The 23,961-nt window shown below is 44.0% G+C and overlaps 1 protein-coding gene across 1 annotated transcript in view; it reads left to right on the top strand.

The window, feature by feature from the left end:
- MMRN1 (multimerin 1) overlaps positions 1-21,861 on the top strand; it is a 55,605-nt gene extending 33,744 nt beyond the window's left edge. The window contains exons 6-8 of the mRNA XM_065405236.1: positions 9,717-11,699; positions 19,556-19,702; positions 21,440-21,861. Coding sequence (XP_065261308.1) covers positions 9,717-11,699; positions 19,556-19,702; positions 21,440-21,861 — 2,552 coding nt within the window. The remainder of the gene's footprint in view (positions 1-9,716; positions 11,700-19,555; positions 19,703-21,439) is intronic.
- Positions 21,862-23,961: the final 2,100 nt, after the last annotated feature.

Below are 23,961 nucleotides of genomic sequence, written 5' to 3'. Positions count from 1 at the left end.
AATGTTCTTATGCTGACCTCTATTATTATTCGATATTTGTAGAGGGAACTCTTTCTTTGTTTCTTCTGAGAGTACAATTTTTAAAAGGCCTTTATTTTGGTCTCTTTAATAATAATAACAAATAATCAATACAATATGTTGTGTACTCTCCAAGGTAAGTTAAACCAAGTCACTATTCTGCAAATTTCCTTTCCTTTGCACTTTCTCCATTTTGCTTGCTGTTGGAGAGGTGGGATTAGCTCTGTTTCTGAGAAGTCTGAATAATATGTGTGCAATACATGTTTCATGCAAGTTTTGGGCAAACCTTTGAGGAGGTTTGTTGTTGTTTGGTTTACAATCCAGCATTCATTCTGTTGAAAAATTTGCCTTTGTGATAAAGATTAAAATTTTCCAAATGGTAAGTGAGGGTTTAGCCATATCTCCAAGGAGAAGGATAGCTGTGGCTAAGGTATTGGAATGAGGGCTTGTCTTCACTGCTTTAAAAAAAAAAAAAAAAAAAAAAAAAAAAAGCTGTGGTTTTTTTACTTTTTTTTAACTGTGAGAGCTCTCCTGAGGTAAAAACAAAGCAAAGACAAGGCACTTCTGTTTTAGCATGAGGTAAACTCGCTGAGGTCAACCCCACATGGGGATTATAAGGCTGACTTTGGCCAAGATAAGGGGGTGATGAGCTTCTCTGGGGTGCAACCTGGAACGGGGTTTACCGCTGAGCCCTCTGGCATATCAATCTGGCCCCCTCTCACACTGTGAGGCTGTGACAAACTGCAGACCGCTCCCGGTTCTGCACTCACACAAATATTTACATAGGCAGCGACACACGCAGCTGCAGTTACATGAATGCTTCTCCTCAGGCACTAATGAACTAACAATAGAGAGGCACCAGCCAGCTCTCCCCTCGCCCCCAAGCTCCACAGCTTAGGACCCAGAGATGTACCATCTTGCCCGCGTCAAAAACCTGACCAGTATAAGTTTATTACCCAGTCTGCCCCTCCCTCAATGTGGAGAGGACATGCACCAGTTTTTGTTCCTGAGCAGATTCCCCAAGCACTTTTAGCAAAACACACAGTTTTAAGTAAAAAATATAAAACGCATTTATTAACTACAGAAAGATAGATTTTAAGTGATTATAAGTAATAGTGTACAGATCAAAGTTGGTTACCTAATAAATTAATAAAATTGCAATCTAAGTTCTGTACCCTAGACATGATTTGAACTAAGCAGTGTCTCGCCGTGATGGTACAAACAGTCCACCAATCTTCCATACACAGACAGGGCCACCTTCTTTCCTGCCTGGGACCACCTTCCCCAGTTCAGTCTTTGTTCCTTCGGTGTTTCCAGGTATTGAATTGTAAGGGAAGTGAGGCCAGGTGGTGATGTCACTTCCCCTTTTATAGTTTTTTCCATGTGGAGGGAACTTCGTCATTTCAAGCAAAATCCCCATCACAGTTTGTGGAAAAATATAGGCACAAGATGGAGTTTAGTATTACATGATCTGGTCATCTTCCCTTTCATGCTTCGATGAGTCATAGCAGCCATTACCCATATATTGGCTGAAGCGTACACAGGAAAACTCCTCATGTGAGGATAAGCTTTTCCCGTGGCCCATTGTTTTTGCTGATGCGGTTTTATATAGAATAGTTCCTTCACAATGCATTGGCTAGACTGGATGTAAACTGACTTGTGGGAGTTACCCAGGAGCAAGCACATTTGAAATACAGCTGCACTATTCATAACTCCTGATACAAACAATGATACATGCATACAAATAGGATAATCATATTCAGCAAACCATAACTTTTCCATTGACACCTCACATGACATATTTTGTACAAGATGCATCATGATTATGTCAATCATATCACGATGGTGAATATGGGGTGCGGAGTGTCACAAAGGGATTTTATTTTGGGGAGCTCATGTGCTTTAGTTACCGTGAGGTAGAAAAACACTTTTTTTTTTTTTAAAGCAGTGAAGACAAGCCCTGATGTTAGAAAGCCGGGTTTAATTCCCAGCTTTGCCACATACTTCTTGTATGACTTTGGCAAGTCACTTTGGCCCCAGTTCATCAAAGCGCTTAAGACTGCGCTTAAATCCCTCCTTTAGTGCTTAAGTCCCATTGGCTTCAAATCAAGCACCTGCTTAAGTGTTTGACCGAATCAATGTACCTTAACATACCTGTGCCTCTGATCACCATCTGTAAAATGGGGATAATACTTCTCTGGTCTGTCTTGTCTTGTTAGATTGTAGAGACACAAGGTGGGTGAAGTAATATCTTTTACTAGACCAACTTCTGTTGGGGAGAGAGACAAGCCATCAGGCGTATACAGAGCTCTTCTTCAGGTCTAGGAAATGTACTCAGAGGACATGTCTACACTGCAATTAAAAACCTGCAACTGGCCTGTGCCAGCTGACTCAGGCTCACAGGGTTTGGACTACATGGCTGTTTAATTGTGGTATAGATGTTGGGCTTGCCCAGGCTCTGGGACCCTGCAAAGGGGGAGGATCCCAGAATCAGGGCTCCAGCCCAAGCCCAAATATCTACACTGCAATTAAATAGCCCTGTAGCCCTGAGTCCCGTAAGCCCAGGTCTGCTGACATGGGCCAGCTACAGATGCTTAATTGCAGTGTAGACATGTCCAGAGTGACACAGCTAGATACAAAGAGGAACAGATTGCTTAACATAAGAAGTTAACATACTTCAAGGGACCATTCAAGTTGAAGTGAACCGTTAACACCTTCCAGTCATGGAGGGGGGGGAAGGAAAAAACAAAAGCTGGGGGCAGAGTTTAAATGGGTTATAGATTATTGTAATAAGGCATAAACGCAGTGTCTGTGTGCAGTCCATGATTTTGAGTATCTAGCAAAGTTATGAATTTAAGCTCCCAGGCTCATCTTTTGAAGGTTTGCACAGGTTTCCTTTGAGGATGAGGACTGATAGGTCAGATATAGAGTGATTGCTTTGTGAAAAGTGTTCACCCACAGGTGATGTGGTGTTTTTGTCTTTTATTATTTTCCTGTGTGAGCTCATTTGAGAGTGTAGCGATTGTCTGGTTTCACCCACATAGTTATTGGGACGTTTAGTGCACTGGATGAGGTACACCACACATTGTAATAGGCATGTGTAGGACCCATGAATCTTGAAAGGTGTGATGTGTGGGGTATTGATCATTGTAGCAGTGGAGATATGTCTGCAGGTTTTGCATCTGTTGTTCTGGCAGGATCTGGTGCTGCTTTGAGTTGATGTGTCCTGGTCTCTAGGCAGCTTGTTTCTGATAATGAGCTTGGAGAAGTTGGGGGGTTGTTTGAAGGTCAGATGAGGGGGGTTAAGGAAAGATTTCTTTCAGGATATGGTCCACATTGGGTATGAGTAGTGTTGTTTGATACCCATACAGGTTCCAGTGTAGGGTGGTAGGTGATAACTAGGGGTGTGCGGTTGGAGGGGGTTTTATTTCTGTATTGAACCAGGTTCTCTTGGAGTATTTGGGTGGTCCATTTCAGGACATGATCTACTTGTCTCATGGTGTGTCCTTGTTTAGTGAAGGGGGTTTTAAGTTTGTTAAAGTGTATGTCCTGGACTTTCTCCTTGGAGCATATTCTGTGGTATCTGAGTGCCTAGCTGTAGATAACAGATTTCTTGGTGTGTTAGGGGTATATAGTTTATAAGCATTTAGGGTTGGGACTGTCCCTTACTCTATATTCATACAGCATCCACCGCACAGGGGTGTCTAGGCACTACTGTAGTACAAATAATAAATGATTAGCACAGTTCCCTTTGGCAGCAATAGCATTGTAAGGTAAAATTTCTTTACACTGCTATGAAAATTTCCACCTAAGTGACACTTAATTGGCTCTGCACATTCTTCTGAAGGGAAAATCATGTACGGATCAAAGGTAAATGTGTTTTATACAGTAGTAAACTTAGCACTGATGTGACACTTTTTTTTTTTAAAGTCCAATTCATCAGGACTCTATGAATCTCACATTATCCCAACTCACGCATCCTAAAACATGACAGTTTTCTCTGGAAATAAAGGAGAGGCCCCCTCAGGAATGTGAATTCAGGGGATACCTTTCTCCCCAGTAATCCTGATGGATGCCAGGGGGAGGAGAGATTTCCTAAGAGAAAGGAGCTTTCACAATGGAAGAATCTAGGACTGCTAATACAACTGAAAGACTGAAAGTAACAGGATAAAGATAGCCAATGCGGTGCTCAGATGCCCCAGTGATAAGCACAGTAGAGACAAGTTTAGCCAGAGGGAAAAAACGAAGGAAAGATTAGATTAAACATGAAGGGTGGAACCCTGGCCTCATTAAAGTCAGTGCCAAAAGTCCCACTGATTTCAGTACAGCCAGGATTTCACCCATAGAACATAATTCTTCATGACCTCAAAGAGTAAGTGGATCCAATTAACAGAGGAAAACTCAAAGCAATATTTATTAGACATGATCTCCCTTTTATGAAACCTTGCTATCTATCTGTAGTTAAGTCAAGTTCTTTCTTGACTTCTGTGGTTTTTTTTTTTTAAAAGATGACATGAACCCTGACCCCTAAAATAGGTAAGAAAATAGAAAATAGCTATTTTGGGAAGGTGGCAAGGGCATGGCCAATGTGTCAGTGCGGATCCGCCTGTAGAAAACAAGGAGGAGCAATGACACACATTGACTACTCCCTTGCATACCCCGTAGTAATAGCTATGGTCCAGCGGCACAGATACCTCAGCTCATCAGGGCCGAAAATTCCTTCCCTCAGAACTGCAACATTTTGTTCAGTTTCCCAGGATTTGCCCCCAACTACTTACTTTGTTTTTTTATCTATTGGCTGAGAATAATTTTAGGAAACTGGTACTGTAGGCATAAACAACATGCCTTTGCTTTTCTAAGTCTATGAAATGTAATTCACATTTCCAATCCTTCTGTCTCCAGAGTTGTATACTCCACATACTGTGTGGCTCTCCTTTACCCTTGATCACATTTATACTGTCTCTATCATTCATATTGGCCTGCTTTCACTTCTACATTTATTGACTCTTGGGCATACATTTAATTTGTCTTCAAACATTTCCCCTCTGCATCTTTTCTATGCATTTCTTTATTCCTTTCTGCATTATCCATCATTTCCACATTCTTCCAAGATGTGCATTGCTGAAATCCCATGCCCATGCCTTCCACCTCTATTTTGGAATCATTATAAACCTAATTATGAATGTACATTATAAGAATAGCAGTTTTTATACTATGTCTGTCTACAGTTTTTGAGCCTTTATTGCCTTTACCTATCATGTCCCATGTTTTACCTGGCTAGATGAAATCTCCCATTACTAGTTCTGTGTTAGATTACCAACATAAATCAATCTCCTAATCAAGTTGCTCTGATGAAAGTGCTGCCATCAACTGCGTTTATTAGCTCTAATTATAAACCTCAGGCCTGGGTTGTTGCTGATCTTTATTCAGGTGCACTGTGGGGAGACAGGAAACTAGGGTCACATCTCCCCCTGGTGCTGTCTTCATGAGGGCTAGGAATAATTGCAGTTCCTGCACTCTGCAGTACACAAGTACTACTCCCTCCATATTCCCCCGAGGCAAACAGCATACCAGATTGGATATGTCCTCAGACCACTTCCACACTGACCTGAGGAGCAGGACAGATGCACAGTGGATAGGATGCTGCACCCCATGAAAAGGTGTAGCAGCAGCACATGTTTCCCAGGAGCACTGAATGCTCCCCTGACTTGGGGTAGATCTGCACCACCCCAATGCAGTGATTTGCTTGTACAGCACTACTGAGCCCATAAGGATTGTATGCCACTCAGTTTGTCCTCTTTCAGTTACAGCCAATCTTTCTTTCCATTGAGATCTTCTGCTCCTCTCCTGTGCTCGCCACATGTTTTTCCTCTGCCTGCTTATCCCAACACTTGTAATATCAGTACCTAGCTCTCAATCAGTGGATCTCAAAGCACTTTATCATATCAAAGAGGCCAGTATCATTTCCCCCAATTTACATATGGGGAAACGGAGCCACAAATGACTTGCCTGAGGCTGCTTGTTGAGATCTATTCTGTGTACTAACAGTACCATATATGCCAAAGTCTTCATCTCTTTGCACATGAGAGCATACTTGGATACTTCTGTCCTACCTTACACAAATGGCACCAATCACCAGGGTGTCTGTCATGTTCCTTGCATTTTTATAATCAGGGCCGGCTCCAGGCACCAGCCCACCAAGCTTGTGCTTGGGGCGGCACCTGGAGGGGGGCGGCATGGTGCTCCGGCTCCGGCCACCGGGGAGAGCGGAGCCGCAGTGGGATCGCCTCCCTACCCCAGCGCTCTGGCCGCCGGGGGAGAGCAGAGCCCCGACCGGGCTCACCGCCCTCCCCCCGGCGCTCTGGCCGCCGGGGAGAGCGGAGCCCCGGCCGAGCTCGCCGCCCTCCTCCCCGGTGCTCTGGCCGCCGGGGAGAGCGGAGCCCTGGCCGGGCTCGCCGCCCTCCCCCTGGCGCTCTGGCCGCCGGGGAGAGCGGAGCCCCGGCCGGGCTCGCCGCCCTCCCCCTGGCGCTCTGGCCGCCGGGGAGAGCGGAGCCCCGGCCGGGCTCTCCGCCCTCCTCCCTCCTCCCGGCGCTCTGGCCACCGGGGAGAGCGGAGCCGTGGCGGGCACTCCGCCCTCCCCCCGGCGCTCTGGCCGCCGGGGAGAGCGGAGCCCCGGCCGGGCTCTCCGCCCTCCCCCCGGCCAGGCTCTCCGCCCTCCCCCCGGCGCTCTGGCCGCCGGGGAGAGCAGAGCCGGGGCGGGCACTCCGCCCGCCCTCCGGCGCTCTGGCCGCCGGGGAGAGCGGAGGCCCGGCCGGGCTCTCCGCCCTCCCCCCGGCCGGGCTCTCCGCCCTCCCCCCGGCGCTGGGGGCGGGGGGGCGGCGGGAGGCTTTTTTGCCTTGGGCGGCAAAAAAGCCAGAGCCGGCCCTGTTTATAATGAGAATCAGATACTCCAAGAATAGAAAGACCTTTTCAGTAGGTTCTTTACTGCATTACCAGACCTCCCTTCCTTCTTCATGCCCAAGTTATTCTCTCTGAACATTTTCCCTCTATTTTCTGTCTAGGTTTTATATCTATTTTCTCCCCCAAATTACATTCTTGCTCTCCCATTTGCTTTTTTTCTCTTCTGACATATTTAAATTGAATCCTTCCATTATTATAACAGTATCTTTATATTATATTTAAAACACTAAATTGACCATAGAGTTAAGCAATTAGAAGTCAAAAATGCCAGTTACAATTGGACATGAAACCTTAACTCTGCCCTCTTTTGCATGTACACTATGATACATGCTATTCCTTCATTAATAGTTGAAACTGCAAAGGGAATTTATAGATGCAGACTGTAATTAAGTACCCAAATTGGAATTTGGCCAGGAAACTGGGATTAATACCTGTAATCTTGCTAAAATGGCCAGGGATCTTTACTGACCACCAGTAGCAGGGATCTTGGTTTTACAAATTAACTAACCTGCAGCTTTCGGCACGGCCCTGAGCAAGGGGGCTATACAACTTGCACCACCCAAGGAGTAGCCCCAAGAGGGAGGGACTGTGACTCAGAGACCGAAAACCCTGCGAAGGCACAATTCCTGCCCTGCTCTCTCCAGGGCAAAAAAAAGGTGACTGCAGCCACTGAAAGGATGCAGATTTCTCCCTGTGTAGCAGCTGGCTGGCTACCCTGGTCTGCAAGCAGTCGTCTTCTTAGCATATGTACCATAAGCTTCATGTGGCATGTGACCAGGATTCATCACCAAATTTGGTCCGCTGGTTGGATCATTAGCTTCCCCGGCCTGGGACGGGTACTGACGGGGAATGCAATGTGAACGCTGATCCATGCCCCCAGCAGTGGGAGGGCAGAACCTAGGCTTGTGCATTTTGCAGTTCTGCTTGATAATGGGGGAATATCTGAAAAGCAGGGGTGTTGTGCTCCACAGCAGGCAGGTTGCTTTTAGTTAAGTTGGAGCACTGAGTGACCAGGAAGGTAAGGGTACAATATAGCCCCCAACAAACATCTCTTTCTACAGCACCCAGATTTCTTTCAAGTGGTCTCCCATCCAAATATTAGCAAGACTTGATGCTGCTTAGCTGAAGAGATCTGATAAGGGTACCTTGTCCCTCTCCATAACTATTAAGATCCTGCCCTGCCCTCTGTTTACTCTTTTAAAAATCCGGAACATATTCCAAAATGAAGCAACTTTTCTGAATCCTGGGTGAAGACACCACATTATGTATGTAAATTATTTTAGTCTTAAACCACATCTTCAGTTCTTCACCCATTGGGTTTTCATTCTCTGGTTTCCTCCTTACAATCTTCTCTAACTTTGCTGCTTTCCTGCTGCAGCAGAGTTGTGCCCAGCAGTTAAGCACCAATGTACTATATATAAACTCTGCTTGTTTGTAGGGGTGAAAAGTAAAAAAATAGGGGGCAGCCCAATTTTCTTCCTTTGCTCTATTATTCTATGTGTAAAAATCACCCAAACATCTGTGACCCTAGAACACAATAAATAAGTGTGTGAATTGCCAGGAGAACTCCCTGCCATTTCTTAAATAGCATCTCTTCATGCTCTTGCACCAACTGCCCCTCCTCCCTATTATATCTCTTGGCTCAAAAAAGCCACTTGCTGAACAAGTGACAGCTTCCTTGTCTAAGCATCTGAAGTGTTTACCGGTCATTTCACCAGACACAATATACAGCAGGTCTGTTCTTATGTCCTAAAAAGCTGCTATTACCAATTTGGCTCACTACTTTTCCAGCTGGAAATACACACACAATTCAAGATGCTTAACACAAGAAGCTTCCTATATAGTCAGGCTTGTTGAATGAAACAATTTTTATTTTGAATCCTAATTGCAGCCCAAATAATTTTCAGAAGTTATAGAGGCAAGAACCAAAAGCATCTGTGGCATTTGCAAACATTTGACTACTTGTAAAGACCCAGGAAGAGCCATGTGTCAGGCATGACTTATGCTCTTCCTTCGGCCAAATTTCACCATGGTTTAACTCCATGGGCATAGCTTCTTCTAGAATTGGTACTTATGTGAACTATATTGAAAGTACAAGAGGCGCCACTACAACTAGGCAAAGGTGTGACCTGCAGAGCCCCAGCCTTTTTCAATGGGTCCGCTGCTGCCTACAAGTTCTAAAGTGTTGGTAGTACCAAAATTAGAAGGATCCATCCCCTCTATCTCGATTCCCTTTTTCCCTCCCATCTCCTTTTACCTACTCACTCTCCATGTATGACAGGAAGGCTACAATTAATTTTCTTTATTTCTCCCCCTCCTGACCCAGCACAGCCAAGGTAAAACAGATATTTCCTCCCCTAATCTTCTAAACATGGTGGTTGAGGGGAAGGATAAGCCTTTTTCTCAGAGTAAGCCAAGAGAACACACTTATCTTCTCTGTTGCTCTGCTTGGGACTAGGCAAATGAACGTTGATCCCATACATTCAATCTCTGATTCTGAGCCTATTGAAATCATCAGTAAAGCTCCATTTGACTTCACTGGGAACAGTATCGGGTCCTCAAACACCAACAATTACTACCATATTAAATTAAATTTATAAGTAAGCAGATCACAATGAGACAACGATTACATTCCAGTTCCTTACAACACACTGTGTGTACTCATTAAATGAAAGAATGTTGGATGTCTATAAACAAAAGACTATTTAGTTATTTGTTTTTTGCCTTTTTTTTTTTAGGTCTCAAGTCTAAAAGTATCAATGAACTAGTCAAAGACCTTATCAGAGAGCAGTTTAAAGTCTACCAAAGTGACATACAAGAGACAGTGGCCCAAATTTTCAAGACTGTGTCTAGTTTATCAGAGGATCTTGAGAGCACAAAAGAAATAGTCAAACAGCTGAATGAGACCCAACAAAAGTATGCCCAGGAGAAAGAAGACAGGCCAACAAAGAATGAAGTCCTGGAGCTGAAGAATGATCTGGTGCAGATGAAAGAGGAGATGAGCCTTGCTTATGACAAGCCCATCAAAGAACTACAGGCAAAGCAGAAATCCTTGGAAGTTGACTTGGAGCATGAGCAGACAAGAAGCACCATTTACTATGAATCTCTGAATAAGACTCTTACAGAAATGAAAGAGGTCCATGAGCAACTGTTATCAGCTGAACGGATGTCAGACCAAATTGTCCCTCCAACAGATACAGCAGTGGATGATAATGTTACAGAATATATTCTCACTCTACATGAGAAAGTGAAGAAACATGGCCTAATGGTGCTGCAGCTGCATGACGACTTAAGAGAACAAGATATGAAGATCAGCAACCTCACTGTTACATTAGAGATTCAGAGAGATTCTGTTCATACAGAATGTGAAGACATATTGTCAAAGTGCAGGAATGATTTCCAAACAAAGCTAAAGGGCACAGAAGAGAATGTGCATTTCTTAAACAAAACCCTAGCTGCTGTTGTCTTTCCATTGGACAATAAGATGGACAAAATGAATGAGCAAATTAATGATTTGTGTTATGATATGGAGATCCTCCAACCCTTGATTGAGCAGGGACCACCGTTTAGTCTGACAGCAGAGTATGAACAGCAAATTGAAGTGGAAGCAATCAGCAGGACATTGGAAAACCTAACCACTGTTGTTAATAGTCTGAGTTCCACCGTCAAAGAACTTGTCAAAAGCCAGGAGGGACTTAAAAGTGAGGCTCAAACTCGAGATGAAGTCTTTGACAGCCGTATTAATGAATGCCTCATGGACCTAGAAGATGGCTTAAATAAGACCATGACCGTTTTAAACAATGCTGTTGATTCCATTCAGGATAACTATGTTCTGAAAGATACTCTAAATGTCCTGCAAAATAAGACCGAGGCCTGCTGTGGTGGTGCTGAGAAGATGGACAGCATATTGGCATTTATTCCCCAGTTCCAACTGTTGAATGAGTCCCTTCAGACACTGGTCAATGACAAGCAAAGGCACCAATATGCTTTAAAAGTAATTCAGGACCTTTCCGATTTTCCATATGAAGAGCATGAGAAAATAAGCCTCCCTGACCTCAGAAAAGTTTACCACATTTTAAATGAAACATCATCCAAAATGGTTGAGCACCAACAAGACATCAGTCACCTAGAAGAAAAGCTGTTACACTCTACAGAGGTATCAAAAGATCAAGAAGTTCGCCTGCAGAGTATCGAGTCGAATATAACCAAGCTTTTGGTGAATAATTGTGTTTCACTAAAAAAAGGCAAAGTTTCTTCAACAGAACAAGAACAAATGGTCTCTCCCAAGCTTCAGACACTGAGTTCCAGAGTCAAGGCACTGGAAGCAAAATCTGTCCGTTTCTCAGTTAATATCCCCCGTTTAAACAAGACTGCTTATGAGGCTTGGGGGCTGTGTCAGGATGCCTCCGCCAGCATTCGAAAAGTGAATGCTAGTGTACCCCAGTTAATTAAACTTGCTCAACCTGATATCCCACTGCTGCAGAGAGGCCTAAAAGAGCTCATAGAGTCTGTGTTAGAAATAAAAACAGGGACTATCCTGTCTAATTTGACCTGGTATGTGGACAAATCCATGGCTGACGCTCTGAGCAATATTACCAAACTCCAGAAACAGATGAAACAGGCTGTAAAGAAACCAGCTGTGGTGAAAAAAGGGACCGTGAATGCCACCACAAGTCTGGCAGGCCGAAGTCAGAGAAACACAGACAACGCTATAGAACCAGGTAATGCATTTTACAGACACTAACTGCTGGGGTCTTTACTGTTATAATAAAGGCTTATGTAATCAATGTAATTAACCAAGTCAATTAGCAGTCCCAACAGAATTGGCAGGAGAACTTGACTAAAAATGAATAGGAGGAAATAATGCAGCAGATCACTCTCAACATATCTGTGACTATGGGTGTCTGTATAATGCAATTAAAATCCTGCAGTGGGCCCATGCCAGCTGATGTGGGCTCATGGGGCTTGGGCTGCAGGATTGTTTAATTGCAGTGTAGATGTTCAAGTATAGGTGGCAGCCCAGGCTCTAGGATCGTCTGAGGTGCGAGCGTCCCAGAGCTTGGTCTACAGCCCAAGCCTGAACATCTACACCACAGTTAAATAGCTTCTTAGCCCAAGTCCTTTGAGCCCAAGTCAGCTGGCATGGGCCAGCTGCAGGTGTCTAACTGCAGTGTAGACATACTCTTAAAGTGTATTTGTCCTCTAGAAATGGACTTTTTGCAAAAGACCTCCTGAGGTCCCATGGTTTTTTTCCCCAGTGAAGCCACATCTGCTCAGTTTAGGATGTAAAAGTAACGATGGGTTAGTTTTTAAATACCAGCCCAGCCTTTCAAATTCAACTGAGAATCTGAAAATCAAGTGGCAGTCCAGCTAATGCATTAGCTATAAAGATTCTGCGGTTGGATGTCAGAATAAAGATGTGAAAACCAGAGTAGGAATCCAGTTTGCTCTTCAAGAGTTGCATCAGCTTTGCACAGGCCCGCCGATGGGGCAGGGAGGGCAAAGAGTACAATTGCCCAGGGGCCCAGGCAATTTAAAAGGGCCCGGGTGGCCCCTGCACCCCCTCCCGCACCCAAACTCCCTCCCAGAGCCTACACCCCGCACCCCCTCCCGTACCCCAACCCCCTGCCCCAGCCTGGTGAAAGTGAGTGAGGGTGAGGGAGAGAGAGCGATGGAGGATGGAGTGAGCAGGGGGTGGGGCCTCAGAGAAGGGTCAGGACAGGAGCGTGGTCTCAGGGAAGGGACGGGACGGGGGTGGGGCAAGGGTCTTTGGGTTTGTGCGATTAGACAGTTGGCAACCCTACCAGGCGGGCATGTGAAAGCCCTGAATGTGCCGGAAGAGCGCACCCAGCAGTGCAGCCGGCAGCTCACTGGGCACCAACCAGCACAGACGTAGCGTCGCCCAAATGTCAGGCGGACCGCGTCCGCATGGGCACGGCTTGTGCGTGCGTGGGGGCCCATTGACTGTTCTGCCCTGGGGCCTGGGGTTGCTGTCGGCAGGCCTGGCTTTGCAGTACTAACGGGAGTAAAAAAAAAAAAAAATTTAATATAGGCCCCAAGCCTGCAAACACTTAGGCACATGTTTCACTTTGAGTATGTGAGCAATCCCACTGATTTTATGGGACTACTGCTAGCTACTTCAGAGCTTCGGTAAGACTACCAGTGTACTTAAAGTTAAACATATGCCTAAGTATGTGCAGGATCAGGGCTCTAGTCAGTAAAATGGGTGTGACTAAGTATACCTAAAAAGCAAGTAAGATGATGTCATTTTTACAAAGGCACTTTTCAGAGAAGAACCACATGTGAATGGTTTCCTAACTTCATGTCAGAGGTCTAACAGAAAAAAATAAAAATATAAAATTTGAGGTACAATATTAGGCATCAGCTTTGACTGAAATTCTACAATACAAGCAAATGCTTAGTCTGTGTCACTTCTGTGAAAGTGAAATAAAATGAGAAAAAAATAAGATGCTGGGTAAAATTTTCAAAAATGGTTTAGTGACTTAGGAGCCTAAGTCATTTTTGTAAATGGGACTTGGGCTCCTAAGTCACAAGGGCACTTTTTAAAAAATGTATCCACGGTCTATGCAGGATAGGTAATGGTAAAGGAAATAAACATTTCCATGTTACACTTCCCTTTTATATGTGCTCAAGTGTTGGCAAATCTCTTTGTATCACTCATCCACCTTTTCTATCCCATTTTCTCCCAGGTTCTTTACTAGGTTTAACTGGAATCTGCATTATGTGCAGGAACCTATCCAGTTTTTTCCCCATCTGTGATCAGTTTCCGATTTCCACACATCCATTACTAAAGCTAAGTCAATAGTGCAAAAAAATTATTCCTAAAAATCCATTTGATTTAAAAAGCCAACTTCAGTTTCACTCTGTTTGAGACCCTTTTGTGGTAGCTTGCAAGTGCTTGAGCTTTATTGGAATGAACACTGACTAAGGCCTCAGTTCAAGTATTTAAGCATGTGTTTAAGTCCAACTATTCAGCAGAGTTTTTAAGCACATGCTTCAGTTTAAACACACATTAACCCCATTAACCCAAAGATTAAAGAATTGGGCCCAAAGTTGTCTTATCCTTAGGAGGATACGTCAATCTTTTATCTGGCAACTGAAAGATACTTAAAAATGCACTGAAATCTGCAAAACCCTTTCCATACAATAAAAGCAAATTTCAATTATTTATCCTTAGTACAGCAACTCCTTTTGAGCCATCTCTGTTTTCTGCCTGCCTTTGTCATTGCACAAAAGATGGAAATTCAAAAAACCTTGATCCTAATTAAAACTAAAGGGAGAAAAAATTGATGTCACTCTGATCCCTCCTGGATCTTTCACTTTGTTGGAAACTGTCACAAGGGCCACTGCCTGGAGCACAGGAAGCTGCCAGCTGCTTATTTTTAAGCATTAATGAATAAATGTCCTTCCTATTTATTATTTATATGACTCTGAATTTTCACAAATAGCTTTCTTGATAACTTTGGATGTGCTTGTAGACAGCAGGGATCTTTGCAGATAATAGCAAACACAATTTTTTTAAAGTAATTTTTCTATACAGTTTGAAAGTAAGGTTTCTATAGGATTTTCTAAAGCTATTGAGGCTTTTGTATGCACTGTAGATAACCCCTTAGCACTGTCACTAGTTTATTACTGTACAGTTCTACAAATAGTCTAAACATTATCCCTCTTATGCTTCTGGTCTGCTCTGTCCTATTCCTTGTGGGATGGATTTTTCTCATCCAGAAAGGCTCTTCCTATTCATATTTTAAGAAACCATACACAACACAAGTGATATGTGTCAGCTCCATAAGAGTCATACAATATCAGGGTTGGAAGGGACCTCAGGAGGTCATCTAGTCCAACCCCCTTCTCAAAGCAGGAACAATCCCCAGACAGATTTTTGCCCCAGATCCCTAAATGGCCCCCTCAAGGATTGAACTCACAATCCTGGGTTTAGCAGGCCAATGCTCAAACCACTGAACTATCCCTCCCGCACCAAATGGTCAGCATCACCATTGAGTTACAAGTCTCTAATTACAGATTTTAATAGGACTTAGATGTTTGTTTTTCTAGGCTTGTCTTCACTATCGGGGTAAGTCGACCTAAGTTAAGCTACTCCAGCTATGTGAATAACATAGCTGGAGTTGACATAGCTTAGGTTGACTTACCCCAGTGTCTTCACTGCACTGCATTGGTGGGAGACGTTCTCTGGTCGACTTCCCTTACTATTCTCAGAATGGTGGAGTACCGGAGTCGACCAGAGAGTGATCTGCTGTCGATTTAGCGGGCCTTCGCTAGACCTGCAAAATCGACACCCACTGCATCGATTGCAGCGGCGTCGATCTCCCCATAGTGAAGACGAGCCCTCTGTTTAGTTTTGTGACAGCTTCAAGAGCCTAATCCTGCAACCCATATGCAACTAGAGCCAAATCTTGGTCCCATTGAAGTCAATGGTAGAATTACCTTTGACTTCCGTGTGATCAGGATTTGGCCCTACTTAAATGAATGGCAATGTTGTGACTGAGGTTTTGAAATCAAGGAGACAGCAGTTCTGAAGCCATTTGTGGTTACAGCTGTACACAAGGAAAGCAGAGTCAATTCAAGCCCTTTCATCCTATCTTGTGTTGAATATAATGGGAATTTGGGGTGAATGCAAAGTAATATTTAAGTAATGGCTCCACCAAGTAACCGACTTCAGTGGGATGACAGTCTTTGAGCAGGTGATGTATTTTGTGCCTGTGTGAGAGAGAGCAAGAGACCAGGAAAGGGAGAGATAAGCATAAAGGTTATTTTCTCTTAGTTCTCATCTCCAGTATCTTATTTTCATTCCTTCCATCTCAATACACTCACATGGACCTGACTAAAGTCAATCGTTCACAGTTCATCAGAGAATCAAGCATCCCAGAAGTTATAGTTTATTAAGGTTTCAAAAATATTTCCACTTTATTTCCTATCTTCCTCCTTATTGTTTCTGGCCCAGACTCCCAGAAGCATGGTATGTGTAATAATGGATAACAACAGTACAGACTGAACGTTTTTGTCTTTCAATAAGCTATATCAGACCATTTAATTTTAACGCACACTTCCCATTTGTTCCATTGGGGGTGGGACACTCATAATGAGGGTTAAGTTGGAGTTTTGCAGTCTGTAGATGTGGAATTAGAGATCTATTTTGGGTCACATTTTACTGATACATGTAAATTCTGACTCTTCCTGACAGAAATGTTAAGCTTTCATTGTTGCTTTATCATTCAAGCCTGCAGTAAAATAAGCCCATTTGTATTTTGCATTAAGTGTTTTAATTGCAAGAGACTGATCATTATTTTAATTCAATTTGACTCTTCATACTTCAGTTGTGCATATTTAGTTTGATAGAATAATAGGCAGATGAAAGGCGATGGTGATGGCTTTTTTTTTTTTAATTTAGTGCTCACAAAAGGCATTGCAATGGAAGTTCTGGAGACTCACATTCTCTGTTTTAAAAAAGAACCAGTAAGGATAGAGCTACTGCAGTACAAGCTACCTCCCCACTGCAAGGCCAATGTGCTTCAACCCTGAATGCTACTAGTGAGGCGACAGCGTAATTCCATGCTTTGGCCTCTCTGCTGAGATTGCCTACAGGGGAGTCAATCAATCTGTGCCTTTTGTGCCATGGACATCTAGCCACTGGACTGAGACCCGGAATTCATTTAGCCTGTGCCACTAAACGGCCATTACTTTTATCGCTGTCAGACTGGGCCAGATTCAGACTACTGACCTAATTGCGACTACGTTGTGGTATGACAGCCTATGGGAGTGTTAGAAATCAATTTGGCTCAGGATAATCCCAAACTCTGCCCATTTTTTAATGGTTGCAGATAGTTAGACAGTCACAGTTACTGAAAACCAAGCATTGAGAAATGACTTCCAAATGCCTTCCTCTTAAGCCATTCCCAAATTAAATAATTGGACTCATGCCTCTCAATAAGCAGGCCAGCTGCAAAAATCTGTTCCATCAGATTATTAAATATCTGATTTCTTTCTAAATAGCACCTCAGTGGATACTGACAGAGTTTCATTACTTGTTTGAAGATTTGTTTGTACCACAATCAGCAGAATATTCCCTAAAGAGAGACTGTGGCTGTGTGCCTTTACTAAGAGTAGCAGAACTCTGCTTTAATATTACATCTGTCCTCCGTCCCACTGAATTGCATGTAACTAGTAACCTCATTTATCTTATCCTCTGCAGTTATTTCTGCCATTTAAACCTTTCATTTAACTATCCTTGCCAAGTCTCTCCTCCACTTACCTGTCCTAGTGACTTGTGAAGGCTTAAATAAAAAGAGATTAAATGCTGTGCTCAGAGACATTTCCCTAAGTGAAGTCTGTTTGCAACTTTCCTTCATTCAGAAGATGTGTGCAGTATGGCAGTTGTGTTTAGGGATGTCATGTAGTGCTGAATGGTGCAAGGAGAAGGAAAATATTTGGTGGCTTGACAGGGTCATAGTGTGCTACAAGCACAGCACAGAGACTGTGGTGCTTCAGCAGACAGCTAGAAGATGAGCTCCTTCTGGGAAATTCCTCACTTTTTATGGATGATTTAATAACTTGGCTTAGTCCTCTCTAGGAATTGGAGGGTCAGATGCTTAGATGCTGTAAATTGGTGTAACTCCATTGACTTATGCCAATTTATATCATCTGAGGGTCTCTCTTGATGAGTTTAACTTCACTCTCCACAATACACATGTTCCTCCCTTTGCAGCCCTTTAACCAACCTTCTCCTCCCCAATGCAGATTGCTTCACTGGCCTCTCCTCCTGGCTGCTTCATGGACCTATTTGTTCCTTTTTGGTTGTCCCCGGCAGCTAGGCACAAACACAGGCCAGCTAACAGGCTGAGATGCATTCAGCATCCCATGCACACTGGGCTGTCCACCCAGAGGAGCTGGTGCTTTTGAACTACAGCACAATCAGCCACTATCCATCCTTCCTCACATACAACAAAAGCAGTTGTGAGAGTCTGAGAAATGTGAGTCAAGAGTCACTTCAATTAAATCTAGAGCAAAGCGATTATCCAGGCAGGAGCAAACAAGTGCTTCATCTTCAGCTGCCTGTGTTGTGACTTTTGACACTGCAATCTTACATTGCTTTATTTCAAGCACTATTGTGATGGATGATACTCACTGTAGGAAAAAATTACATGAGATACACAAGAACCTTTTTGGTATTTCAGTCCATAAGTCTGATCAGTCTAAACTCAAGAGACATTGCACAAAGAGAAAAAAGCTTTAACATTCTGTTCAGTGAAATAAAATTCATCATATAAATAATGTGACTAAATGCAGTAGCACCTGAAAGGGCTGTGCTGGAAACTAAAGATACCTCATTTGCAGTCATGGAGTTATCTGTGAAAAGAGACAATACAACACTTCCCCTGGCAATCAGAGCTTATTTGAAAGGACCTTTCATCTCTCAACTACCCCTTTAAATTTACCATCCTATTCTTACACACCTAGAAGTTGTCCAACTTGCTGTCTTTTTCATAGGACTATACACAATTTCAATTGCTGGACTCTGCTCTTAAGACCAGAGTCTGTTGTATAGTATGGCTGAGACGAGTGCACCGCAAATTATAGCAAAGAAAAATGTTCTCTAAGGTTTTTGGCTTTGATTGACCAATATAACAGGAGAAGAAAAATTTGCAAGCTCCCCTGCTCAGAAAAGTGCATAAGCCTGCAGGTGGTTTGGGAGCTCTTAATCTTCATCACCTTCCATTGAACAGTATGAACCTTGTACGTTCTTTAATTTCTGGGACACACTTTCAAAACAGCCTCTGTGGTAGCATGCCCAAAATTGCAGGGGCAAGGTTTTAAGTGAACAAATCATGGTGTTCCAGAGCTCAGATATTATGTCTTAGGGATTGCCTCTGTCCCTGTGCCATACCGCCACGACTTCAGGAGAATCCAAGCTGAATCCTGTTGACTTTATAAGAGAGGGGCAGCTGGCAGAGCTCCAAGACATGGGAACTTGATGCCCTTCTTGGTCCAGAAAAACCCAAATTTGGTGACCTTTCCAAGTTCTGCTGACACCAAATGGAGTGGTGGGCAATGAACGCCATCCCTGAGATAGCTTGCAGTGGGTTGGTGGACACTGATTCAGGGCCAGAAATGGGCCTACTTGCCATGGCCTAATTGCAAATTTGTTAGATGACCCTGGGCCATCCACCCATAGTAGGTAACATCATCTTCCATCTTATCTCATCTAGCCAACCTTGACAAGATATGTAGAGGTGTGTGTGTGTGTGTGAGAGAGAGAGAGAGAGAGAGAGAGAGAGAATGCTTCTGGAACCGGCTGCCTGGAATGAAGATGTGCAGGTAGGACTGACTGACTGACTGACAGGGAAGGTCCTGCTCTGACTGAACCCTCTCTGAGGTTGACTTTCACACACAAATTCAGAAGGGGAATTTCACCTGATTTCAAGTATGGATAAAAAAGTTTTGCATGGCCCTAGTCAAGACCCAGTGGGCATCATTGTAATTAATGTTTGTGAATATAGCGACCATGACAATTCAGGTTATTTTTTTTCCTTTAAAACAGATGAGTATTTGGGCTGCACTACCTCCCCCTGCCAGAATGGAGGAACCTGTATCAATGAAAAGCAGAGTTTTATTTGTGCTTGTCGCCACCCCTTTGGAGGAGTCAACTGCAGTATGAAGTTGGTAGACGAAAATTCTGTGACTGTAGGTAAGTACAGTATTTAGCAAGGTAGCATACTAATGCATATGAGCAGGGCTGGCTCTGGCTTTTTTGCCGCCCCAGGCAAAAAAGCCTCCGCCGCCCCCCCCCCCCACGGGGGGGGGGGTGGCCGGAGCCCGGGGGGGGGCGGCGGGAGCCCCGGGGCGAGGATGGCGAGGGGGAGGGCGCCGGAGGGGAGGGCGGCCGGAGCCCTGGGGGGAGGGCGGCCAGAGCGCCGGGGGCAGGGCGGCGAGCCCCGGCGGGGGCAGGGCGGCGAGCCCCGGCGGGGGCTCGGCTCTCCCCCCGGCGGCCAGAGCGCCGGGGGCAGGGCGGCGAGAGGGCGGCGAGCCCCGGCTGGGGCTCGGCTCTCCCCCCGGCGGCGGGGCTCGCCGCTCTCCCCCCGGCAGCCGGGGGGAGGGCGCGGGGGGGAGGGCGGCCCGAGCGCCGCGCCGCCCCCCTCCAGGTGCCGCCCCAAGCACCAGCTTGGTTGCCTGGTGCCTGGAGCCGGCCCTGCATATGAGCAATTTGCATCATGCACTAATCAGCCAGCATTTGCGAACATAATACACTGTCTAAATATCTTGTGGCCCCCTCTAGAGACTGGTTCACAGAGGATAAGGGCCTACTACTGCTGCTACCACTTAAAGTTACTCCTTTAGCTCAAGTAGAAGAGTCCTGTGCTTTAGTATTGAAGGACTTAATCCCTGTTGATGACCCATAATCCCCTATTTTAGTGTGGCCCACATCACAAGGTTTAATTGGTCTGGGTCACAGAGCCAGCCACAAACCCAGAGAGCTCCATGGTGGGTTGAGTAGACAGGTTACTGGGGAAGGTGTTAGAAATGTATTTGAACAAACTGAGATGGAATTTTATTACACAATGGTGAAGTCCCTTCACTGGGAAATGATGGGCCCAGCACCTCTTGGGGTGTGCTGTAAATCCCATTAGCTACTACTGAGCCTGGGGCCAGATCCTCAGCCAGTCAATCAAATCAGAGGAATTTCTAGGCCACCTAATGATCTGTACCCTGAAAGCCACATAAATGCTACTGGTAACAGGGAAAGCAGAAAATATTCTTGTTCAGCCAAGCTTAAAAATAAATAAATACACATTTTACATCCAAGCCACATGAAATGTGATTTGAATGCTACTTGCAGCAGCTGTTTGGCTGCTTCTCATTCATGACTACATATGAATAGTGAGTAAAATCATTTGTACAGTAGCAGGGATATTAGCGTGTATGCTCAGCTGGAATGGGAAAAAAACCCATACATTTTTATTTCCCCCGTTTGTTGTCAGGAGTGCTAAATCTCTCCCATATTTGTCTAGGGCCTGTGAGCACAATTCCTGGCTTCAGAACACCCATACACACTGTGTAAAGATTTGTGACACAGGGAAAGAAAGAGATCCTGCAGTGGGGGCAAGCGGAAAAATAAAAGCTTTTCTTAATAATAATGCAATACAGTCAACAATGAAGTTCCCTTGCTGTTTCTGACATATAGCTTTTGTAGGTGCACTTGGCACTAATTGTGCATTTTCTGCAGTGCATAGGGATTCATTTTGTTTCTATTCTAGCTGTTGAAGCTACTTGACGAGATGCCTTAAATGTTTCTACACTGTCTCTGTTTCAGTTCCTACTTGAAACTCTGACATACAGTATGGGTCCTCTTTAATCATGCAACAGATGGGGAGTGGGAGGGAAAGACCAAGAAACATATCTCAGAAATACTCTTTACTCTTTGCAGATTTTTCCAAAGGATCTTACAGATATGCACCTATGGTGGCTTTCTTTGCCTCTCACACCTATGGGATGACGACTCCTGGCCCCATCAGATTTAATAATCTGGATGTCAACTATGGATCTTCCTATGTCCCAGCAAGTGGAAAGTTCCGTGTTCCATATCTTGGGGTGTATGTTTTCGAGTACACCATTGCATCATTCAGTCCTCGCGTCTCTGGCTATTTAGTGGTTGATGGAATAGACAAGCTCGCTTTCCAGTCTGAAAATGTCAACGGTAACAAGTACATTGACAGGGTAATAACTGGGCATGCTTTACTGGAGTTAAACTACGGTCAAGAAGTCTGGCTCAGACTGGCAAGTGGCTCCATCCCAGCCAAGTATCCACCTGTCACTACATTTACTGGTTACTTGTTGTACCGTACATAAGTCAGCCATAAATGCAAAATACTACCTTTGAATGAAGCAGCCTGCAGAATTATTTATCTGTACCTTGAATTTCCACCTCTCCTGCAAGGTAAATTCCATTGCATAATACAGAGTTTCTCTAAGAAAGATACTCTCATCCTGCAGGACAGATGAAATTTCACGGGCCTGATTCTCCACAACCTTGTTCCTTGTATAACCATTTACACCTGTGATAAGAGAGTCCACAGGGACTGTAATATGAAAAAATCACCATCATAAGTGAGTGGAGAATTCTGATCTGGTCAAGTTTTGTGCTCACCTTGAACGGGTAAGTGTGCTTTTACAAGGCAGTGGAGAATCAGCCACCAGATCTGGATATGGTGGGTCAAATTTTGACCTGATTTTCCCTGTGCAACCCGCTTCACTTCCGAGGTGTTGCATAGGTTTTGCAGCTCAGAATTTGGGCTCCTCTTTAGCTTATTGCATCAAGTGAAAACTATGTATATTTTCTTTTTTGCCTTATATGATTTGTGAATATCTTTGTATTTTAAGGATATATTTACTTTATAATTTTGTACATTGTCTTGTATGTAAACAACATGGTAGCAAATAGCTCTTTACTAGAAAAAGGCATAACAAGATCTAGTGGTTGGAAACTGATGCTAGACAAATTCAGACAAGAAATAAGGTGCAACATTTTAACAGTGAGGGTAATTGACTATTGGAAGAACTTAGCTAGGGAATTGGTAGATTTTCCATCACTGAGCCTTTAAATCAGGACTGGATATCTTTTAAAAATATATTCTATATTGTATTATATATGCTCAGACAGAAGTTATGGGCTTGATACAGAAATTATTGCATAAGGTTCTTTGTCCTGAGTTATGCAGGAGGTCAGACTAGAATTATCATAATGGTCCCTTCTGGCCTTGAAGTCTATGAATCTATGAATGATTCCCCACTGCCTGACACCATTTATAGTCACCTACACCAGTGCAAAGTGGGTGTAAAATGCTATCAATGACATGAATGAGCAGAGAACTTTGTTCTGGTAGCATTTCCTCCCAATTGGCTTTCACTTTTCTCAGATGTAAATGACTACACAGGGTACAAGGCACTGGGTATCAGACTTCTAGCCGGACTCATTTAAATACATTTTCTCACTGCGGCTCAGATCTTCAATTGCTATAAATCAGCACTGTTTCATTGAAGTATACAGTATACAGCAGCTGAAAATCTGGTCCAACGTGTTTTGGATGCTCTCTAAATTATATTGCTTTCATTTGCCAGGAACTTATTTCTAAGAAAGTCACAAAACACCAGGTTTATTCTTAGTACTCATTAATAGATATACCTGAATCTTAAATAAGAAAGAAAGAAATGCACTGAAGTAAGGAGAATTAATTTAGAGTCCCATAATCCAAAAATATAGCTTAAAGCTAGGCATACTATTCATAACTGCTTTTTTTTTAGGAATTCAAGGTATTTGAACACTGCCCCTGTTCAGGACTTGTGATTTTAATGAAGGTCAGTGGTTTTCTCTGTAAGTAAAGGTGATGGACAGGCACTTGTCCTTCCAAAAAGCTCTGACTCCCACACGTAGCAGGACCAAACATTATAGGCCAAATTTGCACCAGGTCTGCTCTACCTTATGTCCTAACTGACCCTGATAGGGATTCTTCCCACAGAAAATCCTCCCTTAAGAGTGTCAGTCAGATAGTCCACCCTAAACGTGGGCAGTTATGTTTCCTGTGCAGTCTGGTGTTTACTTTAGATTAAGGAAAACAACACAACCAGAAAGAACAAAAATAAAGTCTCCATGAGAGAGGGCGAGGCATGTCTCCTCTGAAATATGCTGCATTAACCCTGCCTCATAAAATGGCAGCTCCCCCTGCGGAGAGGGGCAGTCTGTAGAAAGTTAAAGGGGCCGTGCCCAGAAAGCAAAATAAGGAGAGTTACATGGCTACATTCACCACAAGCAGGGTAGAGGTGTTCTTAGGGTGGTTAGGAGGTGAGTTGATTCATCATATCCCCTGGCAGCAGATGCCAGCAGGAGATTCCATGGAGCCTACACTGAAAATGGAGGCTGCTCTCAACTGACGAAAACCCCAAGGGAGAGCA

The sequence above is a fragment of the Emys orbicularis genome, chromosome 5, assembly GCF_028017835.1.
Source record: "Emys orbicularis isolate rEmyOrb1 chromosome 5, rEmyOrb1.hap1, whole genome shotgun sequence".
NCBI classification, from domain to species: Eukaryota; Metazoa; Chordata; order Testudines; family Emydidae; genus Emys; species Emys orbicularis.
Note: the sequence above shows the minus strand (reverse complement) of the source record. Positions and strands in the feature narration are given on the sequence as shown.